This window comes from Mobula birostris, chromosome 2, assembly GCF_030028105.1.
Source record: "Mobula birostris isolate sMobBir1 chromosome 2, sMobBir1.hap1, whole genome shotgun sequence".
Classification (NCBI taxonomy): domain Eukaryota; kingdom Metazoa; phylum Chordata; class Chondrichthyes; order Myliobatiformes; family Myliobatidae; genus Mobula; species Mobula birostris.
Window position 1 is genome coordinate 131,123,073 of NC_092371.1, and position 21,419 is coordinate 131,144,491.

The window sequence follows — 21,419 nt, forward strand, 5'->3', positions numbered from 1 at the left end:
CTGACACATCCCCACCCACCTCACTCCTCCCAATGTCTTCGTCCAACCTGAACTCCCCACCCCCCCACTGTTCAACCTCACTCAGCCCACCTCCCAAACTTTATCCCGCTCACCCCAGGCTCACCAGTGTCCCTAATATCCTGTATCTATAAATCTGCAGAGATGAGCAAAGTCACATAGGTATCAAATTGGCAGACAGCCAGTCTTTTTCCCAGGGTGGGGGAGCCCAAAACTGGAAGGAGGATGCTTAAGGGGAGGGGGAAATATTTAGAGGGGGCCTGAGGTGGGGGCAAGTATTTCACACAGAGGGTGGTAGGTATATGGAACGAGGAAGTGGTAGAGACGTGTACAATTACAATATTTAAAGGACACTTGGACAAGTCGAAGTGGAGTTTATTGTCAGATGCACAAGGGCTGTACAGGGAGCACAGGGTGCAATGAAACACCTACTTGCAGCAGCATCACAGGCCCAGAGCATCAGAGACTCAACACTGCCCCGAAACAACAGGAGCTGTACAAGAAAGAACACAATTAGAAGGAAATAGTTCACTGCAGTGCACAGTAGTCATGGTGTTGCAAAGTAGACATAGCGGTATGTGGATAAGAAAAGTTAATGGGGTAAACTCGGACAACTAGCACTAACTTGGTTTGCGTGGATGACCTTCCACTGTGATTCACTCACCCCGTCTATCTATCCCCCTCCCTGGCCCAGCTCTCTCCCCTACCCACCACTGCCTTCCACAATACCTCACTCCTCAACCGTTCCCATCAGCCAGCCGACCCAAATCCGCTGACTCCCAGCCCTCTCGGGGTTAAACACAGAGGGTTGGTCCCGCATTCTGATTCATTGTCTGCTGGGGGGGGGTGGTCTGTGAGGGAGGGGAAGAGGGTGTTATTCTGACTGGGGAACTGGAGCGGAGTGGGGGGGCATTCTGACTGGGGAGGGAGATCCTAGTGGGGAAGAGGATTCTGGTGGTCGGGCGATTCTGTTGCTGCGGGGGTCTTTGACAGGTTTACTGACCACCTTGCTTCCACACAGGTCCCAGATCGCAGGTGGTCACTGTTTCAATACCACGGGCCGGACATGACAGGCGACCGGCTCTCGCCAAACCCAATGTCACCTTCCACAATAGAGGTACGAAGCCCCTCCCGTGTTACTCTGCTGTGAGGGAGGGATTGTATGCTTGTGGGAAGGAGAGTTGTGTATGGTCATGAGAAAGGAGTGGTGGGTTGGGAGAGGGGATTGGGAGATAGGTGAGGGGATGGGGATCTGGTTGGAGGAGTGGGTGGGAGAGGGGATTGGGAGATAGGTGAGGGGGTAGGGATCTGGTTGGAGGAGTGTGGGTGGGAGAGGAGATTGGGAGATAGGTGAGGGGGTAGGGATCTGATTGGAGGAGTGGGTGGGAGAGGGGATTGGGAGATAGGTGAGGGGGTAGTGATCTGGTTGGAGGAGTGTGGGTAGGAGAGGGGATTGAGAGATAGGTGAAGGGGTAGGGATTTGGTTGGAGGAGTGTGGGTGGGAGAGGGGATTGGGAGATAGGTGAGGGGATGGGGATCTGGTTGGAAGGGTGTGGGTGGGAGAGGGGATTGGGTAACAGCTGGGATGGGTAGGGTTCTGGTTAGAGAAGCGGTGGGAAGGGGGATGGGAGATGGGTGGGTGGGGTGGGAGAGGCGATTGGGAGATGGGTGGGGTTTGGGTGGGGTGGGTGAGGTTTGGGTAGGGGGTGAGGGGTTTGGTTGAGGATTGGGTGGGGGTGAGGTTTAAAAGGGGTTTAGGTAGGAATAGGATGCTCTGGAGGAGGAACAAGTGGCTGAGGAACTGGTGTAGGGGGCAGGGTTTCAGATTTCAGGATCATTGCGACCTCTTCTGGGACAGGTGGGACCTGTACAAGAGAGACGGGTTACACTTGAACCACAGGGGGACCAATATCCTTTCAGGGAGGTTTGTTAGTGCTATTGGGGAGGCTTTAAACTAGATTTGCAGAGGGATGGGAACCAGAGTGCCAGAGCTGACAGTGTGGCTGGGGTGAAAATAAATGATATTGAAAGTTTAAGCAAATCCGCTGATAGAAAGGTTGTGAGTGGTGGTAAAAATCTTCTGAGGTGTATATATTTCAATGCTACGACTATTGCGGGGAAGGCGGATGAGTTGAGGGCGTGGATTGACACGTGGAATTATGATGTTGTAGCAATTAGTGAAACTTGGCTACCGGAGGGGCAGGACTGGCAGCTTAATATTCCAGGGTTCCGATGTTTCAGATGTGATCGAGGCAGAGGAGTGAAAGGTGGGGGAGTAGCATTGCTTGTTAGGGAAAATATTACAGCAGCGCTCAGGCAGGACAGATTAGAGGGCTTGTCTACTGAGTGGAGCTGAGAAACAGGAAAGGTATGGCCACATTAGTGGGATTGTATTACAGACCACCCAATAGTCAACAAGACTTGGAAGAGCAAATCTGCAGAGAGATAGCAGGCAACTGCAGGAAACATAAAGTTGTGGTGGTAGGGGATTTTAATTTTCCATACATTGATTGGGATTCCCATACTGTTAGGGGTCTAGATGGTTTAGAGTTTGTAAAATGTGTTCAGGAAAGTTTTCTAAATCAGTATATAGAGGGACCAACTAGAGGGGATGCAATTTTGGATCTCCTGTTAGGAAACGAATTAGGGCAAGTGACGGAAGTCTGTGTAGGGGAGCACTTTGGTTCCAGTGATCTTAACACCATTAGTTTCAACTTGATCATGGACAAGGATAGATCTGGTCCTAGGGTTGAGCTTCTGAACTGGAAGAAGGCCAAATTTGAAGAAATGAGAAAGGATCTAAAAAGCGTGGATTGGGACAGGTTGTTCTCTGGCAAAGATGTGATTGGTAGGTGGGAAGCCTTCAAAGGGGAAATTTTGAGAGTGCAGAGTTTGTATGTTCCTGTCAAGATTAAAGGCAAATTGAATAGGAATAAGGAACCTTGGTTCTCAAGGGATATTGCAACTCTGATAAAGAAGAAGAGGGAGTTGTATGAAATGTATAGGAAACAGGGGGTAAATCAGGTGCTTGAGGAGTATAAGAAGTGCAAGAAAATACTTAAGAAAGAAATCAGGAGGGCAAAAAGAAGACATGAGGTTGCCTTGGCAGTCAAAGTGAAGGATAATCCAAAGAGCTTTTACAAGTATATTAAGAGCAAAAGGATTGTAAGGGATAAAATTGGTCCTCTTGAAGATCAGAGTGGTCGGCTTTGTGCGGAACCAAAGGAAATGGGGGAGATCTTAAATAGGTTTATTGCGTCTGTATCTACTAAGGAAGCTGGCATGAAATCTATGGAATTGGGGGAATCAAGTAGTGAGACCATGGAAACTGTACAGATTGAAAAGGAGGAGGTGCTTGCTGTCTTGAGGAAAATTAAAGTGGATAAATCCCCGGGACCTGACAGAGTGTTCCCTCGGACCTTGAAGGAGACTAGTGTTGAAATTGCGGGGGCCCTGGCAGAAATATTTAAAATGTCGCTGTCTATGGGTGAAGTGCCGGAGGATTGGCTCGTGTTGTTCTGTTGTTTAAAAAAGGATCGAAAAGTAATCCGGGAAATTATAGGCCGGTGAGTTTAATGTCAGTAGTAGGTAAGTTATTGGAGGGAGTACTAAGAGACAGAATCTACAAGCATTTGGATAGACAGGGGCTTATTAGGGAGAGTCAACATGGCTTTGTGCGTGGTAGGTCATGTTTGACCAATCTGTTGGAGTTTTTCGAGGAAGTTACCAGGAAAGTGGATGAAGGGAAGGCAGTGGATATTGTCTACATGGACTTGAGTAAGGCCTTTGACAAGGTCCCGCATGGGAGGTTAGTTAGGAAAATTCAGTCGCTAGGTATACATGGAGAGGTGGCAAATTGGATTAGACATTGGCTCGATGGAAGAAGCCAGAGAGTGGTAGTAGAGAATTGCTTCTCTGAGTGGAGGCCTGTGACTAGTGGTGTGCCACAGGGATCAGTGCTGGGTCCATTGTTATTTGTTATCTATATCAATGATCTGGATGATAATGTGGTAAATTGGATCAGCAAGTTTGCTGATGATACAAAGATTGGAGGTGTAGTAGACAGTGAGGAAGGTTTTCAGAGCCTGCAGAGGGACTTGGACCAGCTGGAAAAATGGGCTGAAAAATGGCAGATGGAGTTTAATACTGACAAGTGTGAGGTATTGCACGTTGGAAGGACAAACCAACGTAGAACATACAGGGTTAATGGTAAGGCACTGAGGAGTGCAGTGGAACAGAGGGATCTGGGAATACAGATACAAAATTCCCAAAAAGTGTCGTCACAGGTAGATAGGGTCGTAAAGAGAGCTTTTGGTACATTGGCCTTTATTAATCGAAGTATTGAGTATAGGAGCTGGAATGTTATGATGAGGTTGTATAAGGCATTGGTGACGCCGAATCTGGAGTATTGTGTTCAGTTTTGGTCACCAAATTACAGGAAGGATATAAATAAGGTTGAAAGAGTGCAGAGAAGGTTTACAAGGATGTTGCCGGGACTTGAGAAACTCAGTTACAGAGAAAGGTTGAATAGGTTAGGACTTTATTCCCTGGAGCGTAGAAGAATGAGGGGAGATTTGATAGAGGTATATAAAATTATGATGGGTATAGATAGAGTGAATGCAAGCAGGCTTTTTCCACTGAGGCAAAGGGAGAAAAAAACCAGAGGACATGGGTTAAGGGTGAGGGGGGAAAAGTTTAAAGGGAACATTGGGGGGGCTCCTTCACACAGAGAGTGGTGGGAGTATGGAATGAGCTGCCAGACGAGGTGGTAAATGCGGGTTCTTTTTTAACATTTAAGAATAAATTGGACAGATACATGGATGGGAGGTGTATGGAGGGATATGGTCCGTGTGCAGGTCAGTGGGACTAGGCAGAAAATGGTTTGGCACAGCCAAGAAGGGCCAAAGGGCCTGTTTCTGTGCTGTAGTTTCTATGGTTTCTGTGGTTTCTATGGGTGAAGGTGCAGTTTGAGAGGGGTTTGGGTGGAGGTGTGGTTTGAAAGAGGCATGGGTGAGGTTTGGGTTGGTGGATGAGATTTGAGAGGGGTTTGTATGGGGAATGGTTTAAGAGGGACGTGGGTGAGATTTGGGTGGGGGTGTGGTTTGAGAGGGGCGTTGGTGGGGGTATGTTTTGAGAGGGACATGGGCGAGCTTTGGGTGGGTGGATGGGGTTTGAGAAGGGTTCGGGTAGGTGGGTGAGCTCAAGTTCTGAACTAAACTTTGCTTCCATTTCAGACCTGGCGGAGCTGGGGTCACCATAAAAATGGCGTAGAGAGCAGATCCTTGCCCACGTCACCAGTGTCACCCCCTCTGAAGGTAAGACCACCTTCTCAATCCACTGGCTCCTTGCTGCAGTCTAGCTGGTTGGGTCCAGGCCCAGTGAGAGCCAACTGGAGCCTCTCTGTTACTCACACTGACTGCACTCGTCGCACACCTGGAAGCAACAGGGAACATCAGGAGAGGAGAACAACAAACTTGAACCACTGTACCTCCCAATCCCAGGGGAAAGGTCAGTTAGTGACACACTATACCCCCAATCCTGGGGGAGGAAAGGTTAGATGTAGCACACTGTACCCCCAGTCATGGGTGGAAAGGTCAGTTTGTAACACACTATGTACTCCCGGTTCTGGGGGGAAATGTCAGTGTGTAACACACTGTACCCCCGATCTTGAGTAGGGGGGGGAGGTCAGTGTGTAACACACTATGTACTCCCAGTTCTGGGGGGAAAATTAGTGTGTAACACACTGTATACTCCCAGCTCTGGGGGGAAAGGTCACTGTACCCTTTTCCCAGGCAATACAAGGAAGGTCCTTTGGCCCATGATGTTTGCACTGAGCCTGAGGCCAAATTAAACTCATTCCTTATGCCTGTACATAATCCATATCTCTTCATTTCCTGTGTATTTATGTGTTTTTGGTATAAATGCCTCTTCAACATTGCTCTTGGATCTGCTTCCACAACCACCTTTTGCATTCTGTTCCAGGCACCCACCACCCTCTCTAAAAAAAAAAAAATAAATTGACCTGTCCATCTCCTTTAAACTACCCCCCCCCCCCACACACTTTAAATCCATGCCCTGTAGTACTTTACACTCCCGCCCTGGGAAAAGCCTCTCTCTTAATTTTATTAACTTCTGTCGGGGTTTCCCCTCAGTCTCTCATGTGCCAGATAAAACAGCCAGGGTTTGTCCAGTCTCTTCCTAGAGCAGCATCTGGTAAACTTGATCTGCATCCTGTCCGAAGCCTCTACACCCTTTAGCTAATGGAGGGTGTGGTGGGGTGAAACCAGAAATGCACATGCAACTCCTGATGTGGCCTAAACAAAGTTTTATATAGCCGTAGTATGATTTCCTGACATTTCTACTCAACACCTCGATCAATGGGTCAAACATGCCATATGCCTTCCTTGCCACCTGTCTACCTGCATGGCCAGTTTTTGGCATCTGGAGACTTGGACCTCGAGATCCTCTGTACATCAATGCTGATAAGGGCCCTGTCATTACAAAGTGCAACATCTCACTCTCAAGGAATCTGGTTCTGACTGATGTGTTGCCTTCACTTTGCCCTTCAGAATGCAGAGCTGGATGCCGCAGGGTTGCAGAAGGTGCTGAACCAAGTCTTCCTCTGCGGTGAGTTCCTGGCTGTAGTCCCTGCGTTCTTGTGCAGTGTCCGCGCCTTCCGTTCTGTTGTCTGACTGATCCTGATCTCCATCTTGTCTCTGTTGACAGACGAGGTGGCAGCAGACGGTTTCAGTCTTGACCACTGCCGTGGGATGGCACTGCTTATCAACGTATCCTTCAGCTTCAGGCAGCGGCCATGGAGAGGGGGTGTGGACAGGGTGAGGGAGGGGGTGTGGACAGGGTGAGGGAGGGGGTGTGGACAGGGTGAGAGGGGGTGTGGACAGGGTGAGGGAGGGGGTGCAGACTGCGGGAGAGGGAGTGTAGACAGGGTGAGGGAGGGGGTATGGACTGTGGGAGAGGGGGTGTGGACAGGGTGAGGGAGGGGGTGTGGACTGTGGGAGAGGGGGTGTGGACAGGGTGAGGGAGGGGGTGTGGACTGTGGGACAGGGGGTGCAGACAGGGTGAGGGAGGGGGTGTGGACTGTGGGAGAGGGGGTGTGGACAGGGTGAGGGAGGGGGTGTGGACTGTGGGAGAGGGGGTGTAGACAGGGTGAGGGAGGGGGTGTGGACTGTGGGAGAGGGGGTGTAGACAGGGTGAGGGAGGGGGTGTGGACTGTGGGAGAGGGGGTGTGGACAGGGTGAGGGAGGGGGTGTGGACTGTGGGAGAGGGGGTGTAGACAGGGTGAGGGAGGGGGTGTGGACTGTGGGAGGGGGGTGTGGACAGGGTGAGGGAGGGGGTGTGGACTGTGGGAGAGGGGGTGTGGACAGGATGAGGGAGGGGGTATGGACTGTGGGACAGGGGGTGTAGACAGGGTGAGGGAGGGGGTGCGGACTGTGGGAGAGGGGGTGTAGACAGGGTGAGGGAGGGGGTGCAGACTGTGGAAGAGGGGGTGTAGACAGGGTGAGGGAGGGGGTGTGGACTGTGGGAGAGGGGGTGTAGACAGGGTGAGGGAGGGGGTGTGGACTGTGGGAGAGGGGGTGTAGACGGTGAGGGAGGGGGTGTGGACTGTGGGAGAGGGGGGGTAAACAGGGTGAGGGAGGGGGTGTGGACTGTGGGAGAGGGGGTGCAGACAAGGTGAGGGAGGGGGTGTGGACTGTGGGAGAGGGGGTGTAGACAAGGTGAGGGAGGGGGTGTGGACTGTGGGAGAGGGGGTGTAGACAAGTATAGTGGGTGAAGGTACTGACTGACTTTGGGGGGTGTTAACAGCGTGAGGTACTGGGCCAGTCAGACTGAGGGAGTGGAGGCCCAGTTAGATTTGAGGTGATCAGACGGAGGGAGTGGAGGCCCAGTTAGATCTGATGTGGTCAGATGGAGGGAGTGGAGGCCCAGTTAGATCTGAGCTGGTCAGACAGAGGGAGTGGAGGCACAGTTCGATTTGAGGTGGTCAGACGGAGGGAGTGGACGCACAGTTCGATTTGAGCTGGTCAGACGGAGGGAGTGGAGGCACAGTTCGATTTGAGGTGGTCAGACGGAGGGAGTGGAGGCACAGTTCGATTTGAGCTGGTCAGACGGAGGGAGTGGACGCACAGTTTGATTTGAGGTGGTCAGACGGAGGGAGTGGAGGCACAGTTCGATTTGAGGTGGTCAGACGGAGGGAGTGGACGCACAGTTCGATTTGAGGTGGTCAGACGGAGGGAGTGGACGCACAGTTCGATTTGAGGTGGTCAGGCGGAGGGAGTGGAGGCACAGTTAGATCTGATGTGGTCAGACAAAGGGAGTGGAGGCACAGTTAGATTTGAGCTGGTCAGATGTAGGGAGTGGACGCACAGTTAGATTTGAGGTGGTCAGACGGAGGGAGTGGACGCACAGTTAGATCTGAGCTGGTCAGACAAAGGGAGTGGAGGCACAGTTAGATTTGAGCTGGTCAGATGTAGGGAGTGGACGCACAGTTAGATTTGAGGTGGTCAGACGGAGAGAGTGGACGCACAGTTAGGTCTGAGCTGGTCAGACAAAGGGAGTGGAGGCACAGTTCGATTTGAGGTGGTCAGACGGAGGGAGTGGAGGCACAGTTCGATTTGAGGTGGTCAGACGGAGGGAGTGGACGCACAGTTCGATTTGAGGTGGTCAGACGGAGGGAGTGGAGGCACAGTTAGATTTGAGGTGGTCAGACGGAGGGAGTGGAGGCACAGTTCGATTTGAGGTGGTCAGACGGAGGGAGTGGAGGCACAGTTAGATCTGAGGTGGTCAGGCGGAGGGAGTGGAGGCACAGTTCGATTTGAGGTGGTCAGACGGAGGGCGTGGAGGCACAGTTCGATTTGAGGTGGTCAGACGGAGGGAGTGGAGGCACAGTTCGATTTGAGGTGGTCAGGCGGAGGGAGTGGAGGCACAGTTAGATTTGAGGTGGTCAGACGGAGGGAGTGGACGCACAGTTCGATTTGAGGTGGTCAGACGGAGGGAGTGGAGGCACAGTTCGATTTGAGGTGGTCAGACGGAGGGAGTGGAGGCACAGATGTGAGCTGGTCAGACGGAGGGAGTGGACGCACAGTTCGATTTGAGGTGGTCAGACGGAGGGAGTGGAGGCACAGTTAGATTTGAGGTGGTCAGACGGAGGGAGTGGAGGCACAGTTCGATTTGAGGTGGTCAGACGGAGGGAACGGAGGCACAGTTCGATTTGAGGTGGTCAGACGGAGGGCGTGGAGGCACAGTTCGATTTGAGGTGGTCAGACGGAGGGAGTGGAGGCACAGTTCGATTTGAGGTGGTCAGACGGAGGGAGTGGAGGCACAGATGTGAGCTGGTCAGACAGAGGGAGTGGAGGCACAGTTCGATTTGAGGTGGTCAGACGGAGGGAGTGGACGCACAGTTCGATTTGAGGTGGTCAGACGGAGGGAGTGGAGGCACAGTTCGATCTGAGCTGGTCAGACGGAGGGAGTGGACGCACAGTTCGATTTGAGGTGGTCAGACGGAGGGAGTGGAGGCACAGTTTGATTTGAGGTGGTCAGACGGAGGGAGTGGAGGCACAGTTCGATTTGAGGTGGTCAGACGGAGGGAGTGGAGGCACAGTTGGATTTGAGGTGGTCAGATGTAGGGAGTGGAGGCACAGTTCGATTTGAGGTGGTCAGACGGAGGGAGTGGAGGCACAGTTCGATTTGATGTGGTCAGACGGAGGGAGTGGAGGCACAGTTCGACTTGAGGTGGTCAGACGGAGGGAGTGGCGGCACAGTTCGATTTGAGGTGGTCAGACGGAGGGAGTGGAGGCACAGTTCGATTTGATGTGGTCAGACGGAGGGAGTGGAGGCACAGTTCGACTTGAGGTGGTCAGACGGAGGGCGTGGACGCACAGTTCAATCTGAGCTGGTCAGAAGGCTCAGTGAGAAACTGGACAGCTCATTGGCACAGTGAGTAGAGCCACTGCTTCTCAGCTCCAGAAACTTGGTTTTGATTTTTACCTCAGATGCTGTCAATGTGGAGTTTGTACGCTCTCCCTGTCACCGTGTGGGTTTGGTCTGGGAGACGGTGTGGGGTGTTTGATGGGGTCGACACTGGAGGGCGAGGGGTGGGATTAGATGGGAGTCTTGTCAGCGGTGGGGGCTGGTTTAGACTGGGCCATGTGCCGGGCCGGGATGGGACAGGATTGGAATTGGGACGGACTGCAATTTGGGAGCTTGGTCGTGTGTCTTCAGCCAGAGACTGGAGAAGTGCTTGGGTTAGACAGGGGCAGAGGAGGGCGGCTGGAGACAGATTGGGAGGCGGTGAGGGACAGTTGGGGGACTGGGCACGGGAATGCACTCAGCACAGGGTCGACCAGCCATGGGTCTGATGGGTAATTTGAACCCTTTCATTTACTCTAACACTGAACATTAGCAGCCCTACAACCTTGGCAGTCAGCAGAGGGTGGCGGCACACTGGGCACTCCCTGGCAGACTGGAGAGGCATACTGGGCACTCAGTGGGCACTCCCTAGTGCACTGAGGATATTTACATTCTAGGCTCACAATGGCATCTCTGGCTGTCTGATGAGGAGGAACAGAGTGCTCTTGACCACAACACAGTCACACCACAGCACAGTCATTGTCCTCTGCCTGCCGACAGCTGCCTCCTGTCTGTCCAGAGCTGCCCCTCTCTTCCCCGCAGTGGCTTCAGTAGACAGCAGGATGTCTTGAAGGGGCTCTGTGGTCAGTATATTCAGCCTTAACTGGTAATCACAGTTTGACAGCTTGGGAAAACTCAACAAACATGACTTCAGACACTTCTGGGGAAAGATTGAGGCTCTGAAGGTATTGGAACTGGTGGATTATTGTCATGTGTACCTAGTTACAATGGAAAGCTCACGTTCACGCCATCCATTCAGATCGTTTCATTACGACGGTACATCGAGGTAGTACAAGGGAAAGCAAGAAATGAACGCAGTTTAAAGTGTTACAGTTCCAGAGAAAGTGCAGTGCAGTGCAGATGGAGGGTGGGAGGGTAAGGTTCCAGGGACACTGAGGTATGCTGGGAGGTAAAGCGTTTGTCTTTTGGCATATGCAGGGTCAGTAAGAATCCTCTAACAGTGAGATGGGTGCTGTTCTTAACCCTGGTGGCCCATGCTCTCAGGGTTTACATCCTCTGCCCGACGGGAGGAGGGAGAAGAGACAATGACCGGAGTGGCTGGGTGGGTCCCTGATTATGTTGGCTGCTTTCTGCTGGAATCATAGACAGAGTCGATGGAGGGGAGACAGGTTTTTGAGATGAACGTACCATCTATCCCAGGGTGGTGGATTTGTCTGTGAGGAGACAGCTTCAGTCTTTAGTTTAGAAGAAAGAGAGATCTATAGAATGTTAGATCCGGAGATGATGTTGTCCAGAAGGTTTTTCAGAAGTCAAGAATGTAACAGAAATCTGGTGGTTACAGCCATTTTATTAGATGTCCATGACAATACAGGTCAGACAGGGTCAGCAAGCAAGGCGTGAAATAATTTTAGGTACAGTAAGATAACAAAGGGGCCTGAGCACATGCTTTCCTTTTATATGGCAAACCAGACTGGACCGGTTCAGACGGGGAGCCGGACTGGACCGGTTCAGACGGGGAGCCGGACTGGACCGGTTCAGACGGGGAGCCGGACTGGACCGGTTCAGACGGGGAGCCGGACTGGACCGGTTCAGACGGGGAGCCGGACTGGACTGGTTCAGACGGGGAGCTGGACTGGACCGGTTCAGACAGGGAGCCGGACTGGACTGGTTTAGATTCATTTAACACTGAAAGAAGGAAGATTTTTCTGCTCTGAGCTTTGCTGGTCTTTGGAACTCAGAAATGATTGAACATGAAATGAGTACAGCACAGGAATAGGCCCTTTGGCACAAATCGATGCAAATTAAACTAAAAAAAAATGCTTTTTACCTGCTCATGATCCATATTCCTCCATTATCTGATATCCATGTCTCCACCTAACCATCACTAAATGCCACTATTGTATCTGCTTCCACCAGCAGCCCACTCCATTGTGTCAAAAAAACTTTGAAAGCAGATGTATTCATGATTGAATGGTGGGACATGCCCAATGGGCCAAGTCCATTCTGCATAAAAATTTTAAAAATAACCAGACATCCCCTGCAAACATCCCCCTTTCACACTAAACCTATACCCTTTAGCAATTGACATTTCTACTCTAGGCAAAAGATTCTGTCTACCCCATCTATACAAATCTACCAGTTTTCCCCGTGGTCTCCGACACTCCAGAGAAAACAATACAAGTTTGTTCAACCTCTCTTTTTTGGTGGTACACTCTCATCCCAGCAGCATACTGGTGAGCCTCTTCTAATCCCTTTTAAAAAGCTTTCATTCCTTATAATGGAGCAACCAGAACTGGACAAATCACTCCGTGTGGCCTCCCCAAAGTTTTATATGACTGTAACGTAACTTTCTGTTCTTGTACTCTCTGCCCCTGGTGATGAAGACAAGCATGTCATCTCCCTTCCTTACCTTGCCACCCTCAGGGGGCTCGGTTTTGTGCCCCAAAATCCCTCTGGACGGTCATGATCTTACTGAGTGAATGGTAGGCCAGAGATGCCAAGGGTAGGCCAAGCATGCCATCCACCTTCCTTACCTTACCACCCTAGCAATCTGTGCTGCCACTTACAGAGGGCTTGGTTTTGTGCCCCAAGATCCCTCTGGACGGTCATGGTCTTACTGAGTGGAGGGTAGGCTAGAGATGCCAAATGACCTTCCTTTGGTGTCCTTTTGAGTGCAAATTTCTCCCTTTCTGAGGGTGGGCTTCCTACCCCTCTGGGCATGGACCAGCCCACTGTGCCTGTGTTCCTGTTAGATAGACCCCCAGCTCCCTGCCCTTCCATTCCTGATTGAGGCAAGCCATTCCTTTTACTTCCTTCATTGGCTTTGCCACCAGCTCAGCGTGGCTGTCCTGCTGGTCTACATCGGCCCATTTCTACCATCACCAGCCTTCGTCCCCAGATCCCACTGGTGGTCGCTGGGCACAGAGTAGATTGTCATATAGCAAATCATCACACACTCCACAAGAAGAATCTCCTGCTGATTAATTCTTCCTCTTCCTCAGAAACTCTTCCATGAGAAGGACATAGAGCACTCGGGACTGTTGGATCTGACCAGCCTCTTCGATTGCTTGTACGACATGGGTGAGTGTTGGCCTTCGTCCTTCGGACCACCAGGTTTCCAACATTTGCTGAACCATGAGGGGAACAAAGCTGGCAAATTTCAGGTCAAAAACTTTCACAAGAGCAATGAAAAACTTTCAGCAACATTACAGGAACACAGCATCATATCAGCAGCATTCTCAAGAGTAAAAATTAAATATATTTTTTGTTCAGTTTTAAGTTTTTACAAGAAAGAACACAGAACAAAAGGGAGTCCGTTTTGGTGCAAAGTGATTGACGGGGTCATGGTATTTAATGTGGTCAATGTGTCTAGTGACTAGGGTTGTGCAGGCTGATGCAGGAAACGAAAGGTTGAAGGGAATCAGCTGTTCTTGAACCTGGTGAGGCTGGACTTCAGGCTCCTGTACGTCCTGCCTGCTGGTCCTCCTGTACCTCCTGCACCTCCTGCCTGCTGGTCCTCCTGTACGTCCTCCCTGCTGGTCCTCCTGTACGTCCTCCCTGCTGGTCCTCCTGTACGTCCTGTTCCTGCTGGTCCTCCTGTACGTCCTGTTCCTGCTGGTCCTCCTGTACGTCCTGTTCCTGCTGGTCCTCCTGGACCTCCTGTTCCTGCTGGTCCTCCTGGACCTCCTGTTCCTGCTGGTCCTCCTGGACCTCCTGTTCCTGCTGGTCCTCCTGGACCTCCTGTTCCTGCTGGTCCTCCTGGACCTCCTGTTCCTGCTGGTCCTCCTGGACCTCCTGTTCCTGCTGGTCCTCCTGGACCTCCTGTTCCTGCTGGTCCTCCTGGACCTCCTGTTCCTGCTGGTCCTCCTGGACCTCCTGTTCCTGCTGGTCCTCCTGGACCTCCTGTTCCTGCTGGTCCTCCTGGACCTCCTGCCTGCTGGCCCCCCTGCACCTCCTGTACGTCCTCCCTGCTGGTCCTCCTGTACCTCCTGCCTGCTGGCAGCCGCAGGTGGATTGTAGGGCATGGATGTTGTGATCTGTGACGATAAGATTGGGAGAAGAATAGCAATGGGTTTGAGGGCGGTGGAAGGGAGTCAAGACTTGAGGGAGGTTACCTCCTCAATTACAATGCAGAATGAGACCATTTGCCCCGTCAGGTCCCTGTTGTCTCCCAATCGAGCAACATGGTTTCAACCCCTTTCTTTTATCGCCCTCTTCTCCTGCAGCTTACTCTCTCTCATCAGTCCCATCAAATCGCCTTTGATTGATCTGGTCATGATGCAGTGGGAGTCATTTGTGGACAGTTAACCAGCCAGCAGATGCCTGTGATGTGAAAGGCAACTGGCTAGTGTTCAGCTGCCAGAGATCTGTGTTCCATCCTGACCTAGGTGCTGGCTGTGTGGAGTTTACTCGTTCTCCATGTGACCACGTGGGTTTCCCCTGGGTGCTCGGGTTCCCCCACCCACCCACCAATCCAAAGACATGCCAGTTGGTCTCTGTAAATTGCCCCTAGTGGGTGGGTGAGTGGTGGATTTGGGGTTTGGTGATGGAAATGTGGAGAGAGTAAGTTAACGAAGGGATTGTTCTTTGAGCCAGGAGAATCGATGGGCTGAGTGGCCTTCTATGTTGTAAAGAAACATGGCCTTTATTAATTCCTTTTTCCCAAGGTGCTTTATTCAGTGATTACAGGATCACAACAATACAATGTTACTGTACTTCATGATACACACTATTTACAATTTCAAATTATAACACAGTCAGTACGATGTCAAGTCCCTGTGGTGCCAACTGGGACCATAAGGTACCCCAGTGTATCCGAGGATGCCCCGTGCTCCTTCTCCAGGGACATAAACCTGGAAGAGGGTCAGGTGATCGGCCTGGGCAGAACCTTCGACTGCCTGCTATCCAGACACCTCAGCCGGGATCAGAAGCCAGCCGACCAGGATACCCACCGAGGGACTAGCCCCCTCCATTGGGTAACCAAAGATCAGCAGCTTAGGGCTGAAGGGTGGCCCCATCAGCTGTTGAAATGGACCCTGCTGTCTCTCACGTTCTGAATATTCCTGATATTCAGTCCCCACTGCTCTGTGTAACACTCTCTGTTCCCAGACCCCAGTGTGAAGGGAGAGACCCTCACATCAAGGGGCCTCCCTCATTGCCAAATGGTAGAACAGACCACCACAGCGTGTCTGGATGGCAGACAAGGGCAAGAAGTGTACGGCATGCCAAGCAGCCCGAACAGGAGCCGCGTTGGCACATCGCGAAATGGCACGGTGGGTGTCTCTTCGTGGCACCCCGTGTTGTGTGGGACTGGCGGCTGAGAGATATTTTGGGGCTTGAGTTTGATGAGTGATTCAGTACGAGCAAGCTTTGGGATCACACCATGCTCACGAGTGCCTTCGACATTCACCTCAACAGGACAGGGACTGGCTTCTATCATAGCCAGAGAGGGAGTTTCTGCTGGAAGAGGAGAACTTCAAAGGTTCATTTGTTATCAAAGCAGGTGTCCATACACAACTCTGAAATCTGTCTTCTCCAGATAGCCACAAAACACAGAAAGAACATGTAACTTGTTAAGAGAGAAATATCAACACCACCCCCCCACCATACAAAAACAAGCAGCATCCCGATCATCAACCCCAAAACCCCTTCGCCCCCACAAAATGAAATAGGAACATTGACCCCCCAAAAAATAACCCCTCCCTCACACAAAAAACTAACCCAACATCAATGCCCAAAGACCCTCCCCTCGCACAAGGAACAGGCGATTTAAAAAAACATAGCATATAAAAACCACAGGTCTCAAGAAGTCCACAGTCCATAAATGCAATAGTCCAATCTAGAAACGCAGAACCACGATACCATCTGATGATATCACCAACATTCATCGAAAGAGAGGCCTACCCACCTGCCACAGCGAGCCACACAGAGATAGGCCGCTCACGGACACCTTCTCCAGCAGCAATCAAAAGGAAGGCAGTTGGCGCTGAAGTCTTGCTTGTATTCTGCATTCGCCTCGATGTCTCAACCTTCCTCAACGCTTTAATCAGCGATTAGTGGATGCTTTAACTGGCAAAATGGAGTCGAGCGCTTCCCGGAATCTTCTCAGAGCCTGTAAAGTGCTGGATCAGTCAAACGATCTCCAAACTGTAAATCGCAGGCTCCAACAATCCCAGAAACTCAGTTAAGGTGAAAAACAAACATGAAAGTCATGAAGAAGCTATTTTCATTTGTTGACGGAGGGAGCATTGTCCACCTTGACCCAATGTTTGACTGAAGCTGACTGTAGTAGCCCTGGTAAAGCTACCAGTTCCTACAGAACAACAGACTGATGCTCGCCGCTGGGCACCACATATCATCCGGAAGACAACACCCTTGGAGGGAAAAAAAAGCATGGGCAGCACATGCCATCTTAGAGTGTGCTGAGTGTACAGATATCTCAGCAGGGTCCTGAGACGGAGAGCCACCAGCTGGCTATGTACACAGGGAGATCGGAGAAACAATGTTTGCTATCGTCCCAGGAGAAGGCCATAACTCCCTTTGGACAATGACAGCAGGCAGGACCAAAGGGATCAACCAGCACCTGACCACAGAGACGCTGTCCCTGACCTGGGAGAGTGTTCTTTGTGGACCTGGACAAGTTGGAGGCTGTGATCCATGCTGGTTATACTCCATAGCCCTGGGAGAAGAAATTCCCCAGGAACGTTGAAGCTGTAGCTGGTCACTGGGGGGACAGATTGGGAAAGTGTGGAAACTAGGTTTTGGGGGGAGCGGGTGGACGCAGATTCAGTGGTCTGAATGCCCTCCACCTACATGTGAACTCTGACTGCTGCAGTCTCACGACAGTAGTCTTCGCCGAGCTGGGGATCACTCTGCCTGAAGTGGTGCTGTCTCTCTTTCTGCCTCCTCTCTCCTCCGCCAGGTTATCCGGCCGGGAGGTCGGGGCAGAAGCTCATGTCCCTGAGGTACGCCGACCCGCTGGGGAGGGTGAGCCTGGAGAGTTTCATCCATTGCTGCCTGCGCATGGAATTCGCCACCAGTAAGTGTCTCCGCCGCCAGCCTCGCACCAGTGGGCCACAGGCCACTCAGCCCTTTGTGCCTGTGCTGGCTCCTGTGCTCATGCTGGAATTTGAACTGAAAGTGGAACTGCAGAGGGACTCGGCCAGTCCAGCGTCTGTGGAAAGGGAAAGCAGTTAATGATCCCATTGCCTGTCACGTCTTCCTCTTTCCTCCCCCTTCTGCGATTCCCTGCTCCATCCTTCTGTCCCCACCCATCACTCCGTGCCCTGTGGCATCCTCCCATTCACCTCTTCCCTTCCTGGCATCCGGGGACCCAAGCTGTCTTTCCAAGGAAGCGGCAGTTCACTCACCTGTCGTTCCGCAGGAAAACCGCTGCTGGTCCGTGCTGACCAAGGTGCAGCAGCTGAGTTAGTCCCATTGACCTGCACTTGGCCCACAGCCTTTCCAATCCAGGAACCACTCTAACCTCCTTTTAAAACTTGTAATTGTACCTGACTCTACACTTTCTCTGGCATCAAGATACCACCCTTCGGGGGGAAAGAAATAAGTTGCCCCTCAAATTCCAATTAAATCTTCCCTCTCTCACCTTGAACTTGTGCCCTGTAGTTCTCGATTCCCTGGCCCTGAAAGAACACTGTTCACTCACCCTATCCGTGTCCTTCATGATTTTAGTACTTTGGTAAGTTTAGCTCCAAGTCTCCTGTGGCTCAAAGGAATAAAGTCGTATCCTGCCCAACCTCTCCCTATAACTTGGTACCTGGAGTCCTGGCACCACTCTTGTCAATCTTTTCTGCACTCTTTACAGTTTAATAACATCTTTCCTATACAAAACTGGCCACAATACTCCAAGAACGGCCTAACCAGTAACGTATACAACTGCAATGTAACGTCCCAGTTTTTATACTCACTGCCCTGACTGATGAAGGCCAACCTGATTCACCACCCTGTCTACCTGTGACTGCTCTTTGATGGAACCATGCACTTGTACTCCAGGGTCTCTCTCTCTGTCCAATCTAGTGAACCGTATTTGGAGTTCACGATGCGGTCTCTACGTTGGAGAACCCAGGCCCGGACATCTATTCATTCCACAGGGGTGACTCAGAGCTTCTGAGCTACCTGTCTCTGGCCTTCTCCCCTGCAACAGTGAGGTCCAATGTACACTGGGGGAACAACATCTCATCTTCCATCTGGGCACCTTGCAGCCCTCTGGAATGAACACTGAATGTTCTAAACTGCTCTCTTACCATTTCCAGTGAACATTACTGAAGTTCTCTTCTCACCACAGCCTTGGAGTCATTAAACCAGGTTCTCGTTCCACAGACGCTGCATGGCTGGCTGAGTTTTTTTCAGCTCCTTTATGTTTCTACTCTTTGGAAGTTGGTCTCACCCAGTCACCCTACAGAGTTTCTTTTCCTGTATAGGAAGGGTGAGATTACATTAGAGAGAGTGTAGAAAATAGGTGACCAGGACTTTGGGGGGGTGGTGCTTGACAATAAGGAGAGGCTGGATAGGCTGGGACTGTTTTGCCTGGTGATAGAGGTTTAAGAGTGAATTTAGAGAGTTTTATAAAATCATAAGGAGCAAAGATAAGTTGAATGAGGAGATAAAAGCAGAGGACATTAGGTTTAAGCTGATAACCATTTTCTTTTCTCACGTGTACTGAGAAACAGTGAAAAGCTCTTGTTCACGTGCCATCCAGATGGATCATTCTGTGCTTAAATAAGTACAAAAAGAAAAGAGAATGCAGAATCCGATGTTACTGCTAGAGAGAAAGTACAGTGCAGGTGGACAAATAAAGTGTGACAGACACGACAAGGTAGACTGAGGGATTAAGATTTCACCTTTTTTAAAGAGAGGTCCATTTGAAAGCCTGATAACAGCCAGACAGAAGCTTCCGGTGAGCCTGGTGGGACGTGTTCTCCAGTTTTTGCATCTTCTGACTGATGGGATGGGAGGGCTCCCTGATGGACCAATTTCCCCCGGGGTTAATAAAGTATGACTATGACTGTTATGGTGGCTGCTCTGCTGCAGGAAATGTAAAGTGCAGGGCTAGACTTCGAGATGGACTGAGCTGTGTCCACAGCTCTGCAATTTCTTGCGGTCTTGGGCAGAGCGGTTGTCAGCCCGAGCTGTTGGTGCGTTCAGATAGGTGAGAGGGGCAATATTTTCACACAGAGAGCAGTGGATATCTGTAATGAGCTGCCAGAGGAAGTGGTAGAGGGGAGTACAACTACAAAGCTTAAAATACATTTGGACAGGCTCATGGATAGGAAAGGGATGAGGGCCAAATAAGACCATAGGATATTGGAGCAGAATTAGACTGTCTGGCCCATTGAGTCTGATCTGCCATTCAATCTTGGCTGATTTATTTTCCCTTTCAATCTCATTCTTCTGCCTTCTCCCTGTAAGTAAGAAAGATTCGGGCCGGATCCATGCTGTGTAAAAGTAGTCAAACAATTAAAATTTGGAATCAAAATCCCCAAATTGAATAGTGTTGGAGTTGGAAGAGATCACAGGGGTGGGAAAACTTAAAGGGTAATGAATTGAATGAGCGTTTGGTGTTTTGCTGACTTTCATCACTCTGTTTATTTTTCAGAGATGTTCGACAGGTTAAGCAGTGGCCAGCCAGGACTCAGTCTGAGTGCAGAAGAGGTAAGGATGAGGTTTGAACCACTACATATTCGACACAGCAGGGCACTGCATTACACTGGGTACCATAACCCTCTCCTGAAAATGGCCAGGAACCTGGGAAGCTGAGAGGGAAGAAAGTATTTGAATTCAGGGAGGAGAGATGGAGGGACATGGTCTAGTCTCCCGTCGTAGCCCTGTCCCTGCTGGCGTCCCGTCGTAGCCCTTCCCCTGCTGGCGTCCCGTCGTAGCCCTTCCCCTGCTGGCGTCCCGTCGTAGCCCTTCCCCTGCTGGCGGCCCGTCGTAGCCCTGTCCCTGCTGATGTCCTGCTCTAACTGTTCCACCAACCCCTAATCACCCCTCCTCTCCCCCCCCCACCCCCCAGCCCCCGGTATGCTCTCTGACTGCCAACGTGTTCTCTCCTCTGCAGTGGATGCTCTTCACCACCTACTTTTAATGGACCGGATTGCCTGAGTCACTGCTTGGAGTACCAAAGTGAAGATGATATCCTTATTGGAAACATTCCCACTCCAAGGGGCCTGGAACCCAGTGGGACTGAAAGTGAACTGAACTGGGAACTGCTGAGTGTTTGACAATGTGAGGGATGCCCCCTTCTCTGTGTCCGATCCCTCCCTAGACCAAGGCTACGGAAGGCGCCAGTCAGACGCTGTCCTGTTCTGCCAACAGCCCCCCCACACCCCCACCCCGGCCGACATTGCCTTTCATCCCGGGGATCACTGCTCAGCTTCCGAGGCAGGCTCACACTTACTGCTTGACATTCCACCCAGGAATTCCTCAGGAGACCCTATTCTCCCCACATCCCTATCCACTGCCCCCACTTCCTACTCCTCACCCACATAGCCATGACCATTTCCAGCAGGCAGAGAACCTGCACAGCGTTCGGACCTAGCTGGGCACAGGAAGAGGGTGCAATCTCCAAACAGACAGTCCCCAGGGTCAGACTGGAGGGTGGTGGAGGGGAGGAGATGCCTTGTCTGGTTCCATCCCCCCTGCACCTCTCCTCCAGTGGTTCCACTATCAGCTCCCTTACACCAGATTTCAGCACTGGTAGCTTCCGTGTTCCAGCAGCTGTCTCCGCCTTCACCCTCCACTCCCCTTGCCAGCTCCACCTACTCGCAAATCCACCCAGCTGCCCCCGACTCGCCCTCCCTCTTCCTTTTACTTCAGCTTTCTCTGGTCTCCACTCTCAGTCTCAACCCAAAATGTTGGCAATTCCTTCCCCCCACTCCCGGCCGCCCACACACAGACGCTGCTCAGCCTCCAGAAGATTATTTGTTGCTCCAGATTCCAGTAAGTGCAGTCCCTTGTGTCTCCCGCTGTGCCACGTGGGCCTGAGTGCTGGACGCCGCAAGGGTCCTTGTGTTGACGTTTTAATTCTGTCTTACTGACACACCAGTCCCACCACTACACTGCGGGCTCATCGCAACGGCAGTATGAAACGAGGATTCCCCAGGCAGCATTAACGGAAATAGCAAAGCTGATCGAGTGAAAGGGAAAATAAAGTGAGTTGCCATAGCAACGGGCAATGGCTTGGTGACGTTCTGTGAGCTGGAGGCTGAAGCCTCTGCTTGACTCCCTAGGCTGTGTTCAGAAAATGCTGGGGCAATAACAGTATTTGACACCGT

General features: G+C 51.4%; 1 protein-coding gene across 1 annotated transcript in view; it reads left to right on the top strand.

Annotated features, from left to right (window-relative positions):
- LOC140209360 (calpain-8-like) overlaps positions 1-20,317 on the top strand; it is a 69,917-nt gene extending 49,600 nt beyond the window's left edge. The window contains exons 14-22 of the mRNA XM_072277638.1: positions 1,040-1,135; positions 5,253-5,333; positions 6,588-6,645; positions 6,745-6,806; positions 10,782-10,850; positions 13,128-13,206; positions 17,048-17,164; positions 19,742-19,797; positions 20,204-20,317. Coding sequence (XP_072133739.1) covers positions 1,040-1,135; positions 5,253-5,333; positions 6,588-6,645; positions 6,745-6,806; positions 10,782-10,850; positions 13,128-13,206; positions 17,048-17,164; positions 19,742-19,797; positions 20,204-20,230 — 645 coding nt within the window. The 3' untranslated portion in view covers positions 20,231-20,317. The remainder of the gene's footprint in view (positions 1-1,039; positions 1,136-5,252; positions 5,334-6,587; positions 6,646-6,744; positions 6,807-10,781; positions 10,851-13,127; positions 13,207-17,047; positions 17,165-19,741; positions 19,798-20,203) is intronic.
- Positions 20,318-21,419: the final 1,102 nt, after the last annotated feature.